Source organism: Leptonotus elevatus, chromosome 20, assembly GCF_054856555.1.
Source record: "Leptonotus elevatus isolate MCC_2025b chromosome 20, RoL_Lele_1.0, whole genome shotgun sequence".
NCBI classification, from domain to species: Eukaryota; Metazoa; Chordata; class Actinopteri; order Syngnathiformes; family Syngnathidae; genus Leptonotus; species Leptonotus elevatus.
The window spans coordinates 5089175-5100598 of record NC_141258.1 but is presented as its reverse complement, the minus strand read 5'-3'; the positions used below and the strand labels follow the sequence as shown (position 1 = coordinate 5100598).

The following is an 11424-nucleotide window of genomic DNA, read 5'->3' as shown; positions in this document are numbered from 1 at the left end:
GATTAATTAACTGACTTTTTTTTTTTCTTAGGTGAAAATCAATCGGTCTAGCCTATATACGTTCCAAAAAAAAAAGAGTGGGCCGGACCAGACCGAGCAGGTGGGCAGAAGTCAAAATGCCAGGGCCGATTTTTTTGCGCCAGCTATTGTTTCACATAACCAAATGCAAAACACTTAAAAAAAAAACATTTACAAACAGAACAGCTGAAAAAATATTCGCAAAGCAAGAAAACAAAAGTAGCTAATTAAAATTACTAAAATAACGTACATTGACAACATGTAAACACATGAACAAACAAATGATTTTAAGACATTTAAAAGCACAAGAAAGAAAGAAACAATTTGGTGAAATTGATTTAAAAAAATATTTTAAAAAAATTTGCCATTTATATTTGGGATCCCATTTGTGTGCAGCATAACAGCTAAATGCTGCTTCACCACGTCTGCTTTAAAACCCGGTCTCCACAAATTGACCCGAGTTTGCAAATAGATAAACACAAAATGAGAATACTCACATACAGACACTCATAATGAAACAACTGGTCGACTTCACTGCAGCTTCTGATGTCACTCACTTGACCACGCCCCCTTAAAGGCACGACACGCTAATAATACCAGTCATTACAGTACACTTCATAAAAACAGCATATTATTTACATTGTCTTTAGTTATGTCTTTAATAAATAAATATAAATAACAAATATTAATTTAGTCACAGAATAAATTAATAATAATATAATATAATAATAAAAGCTGAATCATCACATATTCATCTTTTGACGTCAACATTTGACAGCAACAATAAATGAATTGTCCTTCCGCCACTCTACTGAATGATGAAAGTCTTTTATTTGCTGTGCACGCATGGAATGTTAAACGAGTCGCCTCTGCGCTCAGCTTGAGGCTGAGAAGAACCACCAAGGTGGAAGAGTGATGGCTTCAGCCTCCTGCCTGCCATAATCTCTTAATAAGGCCTTGCTTCAATTCAGTTTAATGGAATTTAGAGGCAAATAACCCCTGTGCTGTCGCTGCTTAATGGCGAAAAAGAAAAAGAAAAAAGAAAAAAAAAGAGTCCTAAGTCTCTCTGGCGATAGCAAGGCCGCCTTTCCTTTCCAGTGACTGTTTGAGATAATTGGGAGGGGGAAAAAAAGAGAGAAATATAATGACAGCTTTGCTCTTCAAAGAGAGTGTTTTAATCATATTTAATAAGCGAAAATGCACAATACATCAAAAGCCGACTTGGGTGTGTTGGACTGGACGGCTGCCAATGTCACTAATGAATTCGGATGTTCAACCAGGACCGACGTCCTTTGTCTTGTCTCACCAAAATGTACGCTGACACATGCATTTATGGCTGAAGGAGAAGGCGTGTTACAACCTTGAAAGCGACGACTTTGACACACGGGTTCAAACATGGATGAAGAACGGATTGATGTGTTTGAATTGGGGGAACAAACTTTTTATGCTTCGGAATATTTTGAACTCAATCAGTGCAAGCGGGGGCATCGGTGATCAGAAGAGGAGGTTGGAGGCCGGCGCGTTTAATCACGGCAGTTGCTCTCCCGTCGCCTTGGCAACCGTGTGAAACTCGGTACCACTCAATGTTTTGTGTGTGTGTGTGTGTTTTTTTTACTGGATGCCCCCACTGAAAGGGACAGAACTATCTGTTTACTTATTAACTCATTCACTGCCATTGACGGCTATAAACGTAAAAAATTCATTTGAACTATTTCTGTTTAACATTTTTTTCCACTTTTGTTAACAAGAGTATGAAAACCTAGAAACATTTTTTTATTGTACATTTAGAACAGATATAAAAATGTGTGATTAATCGTGAGTTAACTAGTGAAGTCATGCGATTAATTACGATTACAAATTGTAATCGCCTGATGCCCCGAATTTTTAATAATCTTTTCTTTTTTTTAATTCATTCACTGCTATTGACGGCTATAAACGTCAAAAATTAATTTGAACTATTTCTATTAGTTTAACTTTTTTTTTCCACTTTTGTTAACAAGAGTGTGAAAACCTAGAAAAACATTTTTATTGTACATTTAGAACAGATATAAAAATGTGTGATTAATCGTGAGTTAACTAGTGAAGTCAGGCGATTAATTATAATTTTAAAAAAAATCATCACCTGTCGCCCCTAATTTTTAATAATCTTTTTTTCTTTTCTTTTTTATAATTTCTTTAAAAAATAAATACATAACTAGGGAAGTCATGCGATTAATTACAATTTTTAAAAAAATCATCACCTGTCGCCCCTAATTTTTAATAATCTTTTTTCTTTTTTTTTTATAATTTCTTTAAAAAATAAATAAATAACTAGTGAAGTCATGCAATTAATTACAATTAAAAATTGCAATCGCCTGTCGCCGCAAATTTTTAATCATCTTTTCTTTCATGAACTTATGGCAGTGAATGAGTTAATCACACGCACACCTGGACACATGCGCCCATTTGGACAGCAGGTTGCTGCAGTAACAGTGTCACTTTGACTCCACACAGTCGCCCACGCTTTCCTCCTCCCGCTTGCCTCCCCTTCCAACACCTGCTTTTGTAATCCCGTGTCCACTTTGGCGACGTGTTCCGTGTGCTTGGACTGCAGTTCAAAAAGAAAGATGGGGAAAAACAAAACAGATGTCTGAGCTTAAACATGCACAGCGGCAGTGGAATTAAAGTCTTTCTACAGTGTTCCCACGCTATATCGTGGATTTACAAACATTTCAGACACGCAGATTTAAGTGTTAGTTGAAATTAGGTATGGGCCAATATTAGAATCTCACAGTGTCATAATAGTGCGCAAAAATATGACTGTATCACGGTATCAAAATAACAGCACTAAAATGATCTTTAAAAAAATGTTTTTAAATAACAATCTACTTTATTTTTACACAAAATATAGAAAGAAACGTGTGCAACGTTAAGACTAGGTAAGTATGAAATTAAATAGTCTGATTAATCAAATAATTAATTAAATGTTTACATTTTTGTTATTTTTAGAACAGACCTATGTGCTACTTATGTTGTCTTTGGGGCTTACTAGTACACACTGGTACCAATTTTTTTCCTGTTTTAGAACAAAACACACTAATTAGAGAGGCATCTGTTCAATTGCAATTGAATTCAAAATGGCGGCTGTTTACGCAACTCTGCTAGCTGCCAATCATAATGTGCACAACTTTGGGAGTCTCCCTTAAAAAAAGAAAAGACGAGATCGTAACTGGTGGCAGGCAGTGTTAGCGATTATTGAAACATTGACTTTTAAAAACTACGGTAAACCGTCAAACCGGTAATTGTTGAAACCCTTTTTTTTGTAATACTTCAAGTGTAAGTCAACCTTAAACATTTCTTGACAATAATATGTTATTCTAAAGATGACAAGAGTTATGAAGCAAAATCCAGCCATTGTTATCCATCTTAGAAGGCGGCCATTTTGCCACTTGCTGTCGACTAAAGATAGCATCAATGTTGCTCAGGGCTCAGGCAACGACCAATCACAGCTCACCTGTTTTGTGAAGCTGCGCTGTGATTCGTTTGTTACCTGAGAACCTGAGCAACATTCACATCATCTTCAGTCGACAGCAAGTGGCAAAATGGCCGACCCCTGAGATGGATGATTTTGCTTCATAATAATTTATATTCCCAAAAAATGTAATCTTAATCAGAATGTCATGTTTAAACTAGTGGAGCTGCACAGAACATATTATTGTCAAAAAATATATATTTGACTTGACGTCCCTTTTAACCAAATTTAGAATTGCGTGCCTTCGATGTCGTCACGCCACGAGCACGCACTACTAACACAAAGACATATAATGCAGGTCTTAAAACATACGAAGCACACGCTTATAGAGGAGACGTACTGATTGTAATTCTGAGCGCCTTCTCTGCCAAACGCCTGGCTGGACTCGAAGGTGACACTTAGCAGCACAAAGCAACTCAACACTTCAGCAACTGGAACCTAAAAAAACCAACAAGAAGCAAGTGGAGGTCAAAGGTCTCTCTTTACATTAATGAGCTTTCAAAATGTGCTTTTAATTGGACCATAATAGAGGATTGTGTGAAGAAATAAGCAGCGCGATCATAATAACAAGCTCTGACTGACCCTGAAGTACATGCCCAAGATATAAAACGTAATCACATATTTTTACGCTCAACGCTTAATATGACACACATGTTATGTGGAAACTGGTTATTAAAAAAAACGGTGTTTGCATATGAAGCCTTGAATGAAGCCTTATGCAAGTTTTGGTCGTTTCACGATGAATAAAAGGATTGCTGTGATGCTGTCGTGCAAACGGAGACCCACGGAGTGATATTCACCTCCGGATCCAACGTGATCTTTGCTCTGTTGTTCCGTCACCCTCCCACTAGTGCTCCAGTGGCATTTCAGAAGCTCGGCCTCCGCATGCATCCAGCCTGGTGGCTCCAAAAATCAAAGCCCCCCCCCCCCCCCTCCCCGAGGTGAACTTTATTAATATTCGCAGCCCCACCCCCACCCGTACTAAGTCTTTGCTAGCCTGATCGCTACGAAGAGGTCAAAGCCCCACGTAGCGTCTAATTCGATTGTCATTTTAACAACGAATGTTTAACACCTAGTCGTGCAAATTTAACTGGGCCAGATTCAAGTCAGTCAATGCATTACGTGAAAAGATGCTTAAAAATATTTGTGAGCATAAAAGCAGTCCACGTACGTCCAAAAAAATATGCAAACAATTTTAATTTATGATGTGGAAGTTTTCACAGGCCTCTTGGACCAGAAATCACGATTCTGTGCCCGATTTGTATTCAGAAATTTCAGTAAACTGTAGCTGTTATAGTATTTAATTTGTATGTTTATACTACAGAAAGTGGATTGAAGTATTTTCCTGCCAAGTATTGCCACCTGGTGGCAAAAATAAGAAGCTTACAGATAAGTGGCTATTATTATTTATTTATTTTTGCACAAACCTATTATCGTGTATTAACTGAAAAAAAAACTAAATAAAAGAAAAAAATGAAAAAATACATAAATTTAATAAAAAGTGATACTTAGGATAAAGGGCTTTATTTTATGGAAATTAAACCGGTTATGGTAATACATAAGACAAATATGTTTATCTATGTATTTATTTGGCAATAGATTTAATACGTTGGAATAAAAAAAAATACAATTTCTTCTTTACTTTACTATGCAATCGTTTGATGGGAAATAGTTGAGGAGGGAATTGAGGTATTAAATTTAGCTCCATTTAATTTTAAGAATTTGTATATATATTAGTATTGTTTTACGTTATTTAATATTCCATTTAATAATTACAAACACTGGATGCTAAATTTTTTATCAACAGAATAACATTAAATATTTGTAATGACCAAACTCACCAGTTTGGGGCAGTAGCGTACAAGGGGCGCACAGTCTGGGCAAACTTAGCCGATCCAGAGGAAGAAGTTACACAAGGCGGAAGTGCAACATTATTGTTGTGCCTGTCAACACTTGGCTCCAAGAAAAGGATTAAAACTCTTGCCACGGAAGACTGACATGGTCGTTGCTGATTTTTGACTGAGCTTTCGTTACTGGTAAGAACTTTGGCGCGGTGATAGTTTTATTTCGGGTATACTTTTGGTGTTAGACGACAGGTAGTAGAGCTGCTAACAGGATTTAGCCTCGCGGCTAATTGACAGTATTGTTTAGACACCTCCTCGACTGATCACAAGATAAATACCAGACAGGTTTGCTGTGTAAATGCCTTTATCTGGCCATGTTTGTATTTATTTATGACTGGAATGCCATTTTTAGGCGAAAATAGAGGAGGCGTCGTTTCCTAAATGATTGAGGAAATAAATTGGCAGACTAAACAACTCTGTGGAAAACCAGGCTTGGCCTTCGATAGAGCGTTCGTGCCATTTGAGCTGGAATTTGGAATACAGGATATATTTTTTTTTGCATCAAAGTAAAACTTTGACACGTAAAGAATTCATCAAAAAAATCAACAAACTTCGACGTGAAAAAACCTGAACATGTCAAAGACATTTTACGTAAAACAAATCACCCCCCCCCCAAAAAAAAAAAAACACACAAAAAAAAAACAATGTTAAAAATGTCAACGTAGTCAAACAATTTAATTTTACATCTAAAACACAAATAAGTAAAAAATAAAATAAAAATCTTAAAATTAAAATAATACGAATGTTTCCTTTTTGGTCAACATCCAGGTAACCAGGGAGAAGCAATCGAACTGGATTCTCATGTTTATCCAAAATCCAGCCGATCAAATTGCGTTCCACTGTCACGTGATACTGACAGTGGAAGGATCACTAACTGGCAACTAGATGTAAATTTACATCATTGAATAATTGTTCTGCGCATTTTTTGGAAATGTTAATATTTTTTACATGTCAAATTTAGAATGGAATATTTGACACAATTCTCTTGTCTTGAGCAAAAAAATTAACTTATGATCACTAACTTCTCAACAAGCAGCAGTTTGGCAAATAACGAAGAATTATTGACAAAATAAGCTTCAAGCTGTTTATTGCCACTCCTCGTCGAAGTTTACTTTAAAACGAAACTTTGAAAAAGCAGATCATACTTTTGTCGTACGAAAGTCTGCTAGCTTAATGCTAACACACAATGCAAAACACCCATCGATGGTTTGCTAAAGATAAATCCTCTTTTTTCCTCATCAAATATAACTTGATGATTAATTTTGTTGATTAATTGATGAATCAAATGTTTAAAAACAAGTTTTAATGGTAATTGTAGGGAGAAATTAAAAGGTATAGACAGTCACAAATTAACTCAAGTTTGAATATGAGGAAATCTGATTTTTTTTTTTCTTCCCTCCTGCGTGCGAAACATGCAGCAGCTTCTGGAGTCTGATCGTCAACGTCGCTCACCGCCAGTGCCTGAGTCGCCAGTCTGGTTTCATTCCAGCCCGGGCCCGCCCCATCCGTAAACAGCCTCATCCATCTGTGTCAATGGCGGGACGCGGCGGCGGCAGCAGCGGCGCGAGCAGGCCCAACGGCGCGGCGGCCAACAAGAGCTTCCAGTTCAAGCTGGTGCTGCTGGGGGAGTCGGCGGTGGGCAAGTCCAGTCTGGTGCTGCGATTTGTCAAAGGCCAGTTCCACGAATTCCAGGAGAGCACCATTGGAGGTAAGATCACAAGTTGCTTTTGTCTAACCTGGTCAGGGTTGTAATGTTTGCTATCTATGTGACTACTGTAAATAGAAGGGAAAAAAATCACTCAAATATATATTTTTTTCATAGTTATTATATGAAATGATGTAGTGACGTGTGTACTTTTTATCTTCTTAGCGGCCTTCCTGACTCAGACGGTCAACCTGGACGACGTCACGGTCAAATTCGAGATCTGGGACACGGCAGGCCAGGAGCGCTACCACAGCCTGGCGCCCATGTACTACCGAGGCGCTCAGGCCGCCATCGTGGTCTACGACATCACCAACACGGTGAGACGCACTTTTTGGCGCCTAAATGTTTCCATGCTCTTTGTCCAAATATATGTCATTGGAAGACAGAGATAATTCAACACTGTGAGTTAAACTTGCACACGCTCACAACTACGCGTAATGAATCAAATATTGTGGTCGTTTTTGAGGGCAGGAATGGATTCATGTAATTCATTCATTCAAACCCAAAAAAACGTGTAAACACATTTTTTAATACTTTGTCTTCACTCCCAAGAACATATTTACTCACACGTTTGTTTGTTTTAATACAAGAGCATACAGAAGGCTTTGATGCAGCTTCCGACATAAAGAGGTGGCTTAAAGCATTGGTAGTTATTACAAAAAACGGCCTGCAGGTGGCAGCAGAGTATAAGAGATCAGCCAGGGCCATGTTGCAAAAAAGCTCTTTCCCCCAGTGCTTTCAACAGGTTTGTAAATAATGAGGAAACTTATCTTTATTCTAATGCTAATTGCTGCAAAACAGAAACAGATACAAATATACTTTTTTTTTCCTGATGAAAGAAGAGACTCTAATCTTTCTTTTGGTATGTTCCATGTTTTTATAGCAATAGAACAAAGTCAAGTGAAAAAGGGCTGGGAGTCATTAATGAATTTGTTAATTTTAGAGCATGACTGATTAATTGGCTAGTCAAATATTTTTGCTGATGTTTATTTATACATTAAAAAAAATAATAATAACGTAATTATGACATTCTAACACTCCGCAAATAATTGCAAAATTTGGCAGATTTTTATTTTTGTAAAGTTGCCAAAGACATTCTGCCTATAATTTACATTAACCCATTAATTAACTGTTAGGGACCAAAAAAATATTTATTTTTTTTTGGATTCATGTATATGTTTTTTAAAAATTGATCGGTTGTTTAATCGGCTATTGGAATTTTTTTCTGTCAAATAATGAGCCTTACAAAAATCCATATGAGTTAATTTTCTAAAATTATAAATTGAGTTATGAACTGCCCTGAATTTTCGAACCTGCTCACAAATCAAGAAAAAAACTGCTCATATCCCGAGAAGCACAGCTGAATATTGCATTTAGTCGGGTACGAGTGACAGCCGTGCAAGTAAAGCTTGTTGGCCCTCAGGACACGTTCGCGCGCGCCAAAAACTGGGTGAAGGAGTTGCAGAGACAAGCCAACCCCAACATCGTGATCGCTCTGGCCGGCAACAAGGCCGACATCGCCGACAAGAGAGCGGTGGAGCAACAGGTATGAAGAGGAGTTGTACGAACAAAAGAAACATCTTTGCCTTCAATTGACGCCAAAAACATTTTGTCTTCAGGACGCGCAAGAATACGCTGAAGAAAACGGGCTCCTCTTCATGGAAACATCAGCCAAGACCGGCCTCTATGTCAATGATATTTTTGTGGCAATTGGTAAGTCTTTATTTATTTATGTAAAGTATGAAGTATTTCTAAAAAAATAATTTCCAGTTAACCCCAGACTGGAAAAGAAGTTTGAAAATATGTATAAATGCCACAAGATGGCGGCAAAGCACTTAAAACATAAAACATCAACACTTTGTCTAATCCACTGTGCTGCTTTTTGTTGGTAAGTCTGCTTCGGAAATAGCAGTGAACATTTTTAGTTCCACCAAAAAAGTTGTCACATTTCTTATGGAAAATGACTATTTTTGTTGCTTCCTGTAAACTGCGTCCCGTTTTTATCCGGTCAGCCAACAAGCTACCAAAGAACGACCCTCAGGCGGGCGCCGGGCAAGCGGGCCGGCCCGGCACGGGAGTGAATCTGCACGACACCGCCTCTCAGAGCCGCAGCAGCCGATGCTGTAGCGGCGCCATCGGCGGCAACTAGAAGCCTTCGTTGAGGACCGCACTTAAGAAAAGAAACACTGGAGGACAGGCAGAGCCCCTTCGCCTCCCCCCTCCTCCTTCTCCTCCCCCTGCTCCTCCTCTTCCGCCTCCTCCTTGTTTGCTCTAAAACTGAAATTTAAATGAGATTATCTGGATCCTTTTCTTTTTTTTTTCTTTTTAAAGACAAGAATCACAAGCTAAGTGGGATGATCCCTTCTGACTGGTTTTCTTCCATCTATCTACCTCCCTCATCATCTTCATCACTTCCTGTTTCCAAACTGTCTTCAATTTTTTTTTATTTTGGGGTGGGTGATTTTTTTTTCTCTTCCCATTTTTGCGTGGGTACATTGTGTGTATATTATGTATGTTTATGTGTATATAAAAACACAGTATATATATTTATATACACACATGAATACTATATATATTATATACTGTATACATACCGTGTGTAGTAGCTTTCATTGACTTCCCTTTTCAGCAATCACCAGAAAATAGAGATTTGTTTTCCACGAGTGGTAGTCTAAAGGAAGGTTGACGTCATCGTCATTGGTTTTAATGAGAATGGTGGAAATAAGGTGTACACATGAAATATAATAAAGCTCATGCAAGACGATTTATTATAGTTTGTGATTTTTATTTCGATAAGTCACAAGTGGGTATAAAAAGTTTACACACCCCTGTTAAATGCAAGGATTTTGTGATGGGGGGGGGGGGGGGGAAACAGGGGCAATATATATATATTTTTTTTACATTGGCTTTTTAACTAATAGTGCCACCAATATATTTTTACTTAAAAAAAAATAATATTTTTTTTTTCAATTGAGTTATGTTGCGGGTTACATTAATGGTGGGAATTACAACAGGAATTTGAACATGGATGTGTAGACTTTAGGATGAAAGCTATTAAAGGAATTCAACTTGACAAAGATATTTTGCCCCCCAAAAATAAAATAAGAGAAATATGAATCTGGGGTGGGGAAATGTAGTACAGAGCGTCTTTGACCACTAGATGGCAGCATCTCACTGGAATCCAGTAGGTTGTGTAGTACAGACTAGAAATAATACATATTAGTCAAATATTGCTTACATTAAGTACTGAAAAAATACATTTGTCCCAGGAAAATGAGTGTAAAACAAACCGAGCAATGTTTTTTTTCCTTTGAAGATGGACTGTGTCAAAACAAAATGTTGCTTTTTATTCAAATTGAATGTAAAATTTAGGCCAATAACAGAAATATGCTCTAAGTGAAATTTAAAATGTAATTTTTTTTATTTGATTTTAAAAATGAAAGTGAACATCTTGTATTTAAATTTGCAATATTTAATTAAACCAAAGGAAAAAATATTGAAAATATTGCTTAGATTAACTAACCATGCATTTGTCAGAAACATATATTTTGTTTGTGTTGAATTAACCTGAGCTTTGTTTTTTCAAACATTGCCATTTTTAAATGATTGTAATAAAAATGTTATGTTAGAACGATTTAGTCAAGTTAATTACGTTATTTGATGAGTATCTTTTTCCCCTTCCATCTTTGCCCCTGCAAATATGCAATTGTTGTTTGACTGGCAGTTCTTAGATGCCAACGTCCATTTTTATGTGCGTAATAGCTGCAAAATGAAGTACCAACTTGTCGTCCCAATACTCTTTGTGTTTGCCAGTTTCATAAAATGTCTAGAAATGCTTCAGATGTCCAACGTATGACACATCCATCACCAAAATCAAGTCATGTCTCCATGGGAATCATAATGGCTCTGTCACCCCCCCCCCCCCCCACACCCCCTCCCCATCCCTTGTGCTGCAGTGGTTGTGATGATGCATCATCATCATCAGACCTTCCACTCGCCTCCAAGATATGCAGCATCGCTGCCAAAGAGCAGGCGGCCCGCTCTGTTCACAGTAAATAATTTCTCATTTGTGGAGCTGTCAATCACCACGTGTCATGGAGAGGAACTCATTTCATGCTTGGCCTGTGTGAATGGCAGCGGCGGAAGAAACCCCTCGCGCGCCTTTTAGCCCTTTCTGTCCTCCGCCGGTGATAATTGTTGTTTGTGTCCAATCTTCACAACAAATGAAAGAGGAAAAGTGGCCGTAATGGTTGTCATAACAACAAGGCTTTTTCAGAATTAGCCCC

At 37.7% G+C, this 11424-nt stretch overlaps 1 protein-coding gene and 1 long non-coding RNA gene across 2 annotated transcripts; one reads left to right on the top strand and one right to left on the bottom strand.

Annotated features, from left to right (window-relative positions):
• Window positions 1–2435: 2435 nt before the first annotated feature.
• On the bottom strand, window positions 2436–4428 carry LOC147156554 (uncharacterized). Its single transcript, XR_015091594.1, has 3 exons — window positions 4330–4428; window positions 3870–3967; window positions 2436–2605 (listed from the first exon to the last, which is right to left on the bottom strand). It is a non-coding gene; the product is annotated as an uncharacterized LOC147156554 (long non-coding RNA).
• A 999-nt stretch (window positions 4429–5427) lies between these two features.
• LOC147156553 (ras-related protein Rab-5C-like) lies at window positions 5428–9902 on the top strand. The gene is made up of 6 exons (XM_086063958.1): window positions 5428–5565; window positions 6852–7141; window positions 7304–7455; window positions 8562–8684; window positions 8758–8851; window positions 9151–9902. The coding sequence occupies exons 2-6, from the start codon at window positions 6967–6969 to the stop codon at window positions 9285–9287; spliced, it is 681 nt and encodes a 226-aa protein (XP_085920084.1). The 5' UTR covers window positions 5428–5565; window positions 6852–6966; the 3' UTR covers window positions 9288–9902.
• Window positions 9903–11424: the final 1522 nt, after the last annotated feature.

Bases quoted from the DNA above. Each gene is read 5' to 3' on its own strand.
- LOC147156553 (XM_086063958.1), top strand. From the start codon at position 6,967: ATGGCGGGACGCGGCGGCGGCAGCAGCGGCGCGAGCAGGCCCAACGGC. The intron at 7,142-7,303 runs GTAAGATCACAA...TTATCTTCTTAG, and splicing joins CCAGGAGAGCACCATTGGAG to CGGCCTTCCTGACTCAGACG. The intron at 8,685-8,757 runs GTATGAAGAGGA...TTTTGTCTTCAG, and splicing joins AGAGAGCGGTGGAGCAACAG to GACGCGCAAGAATACGCTGA.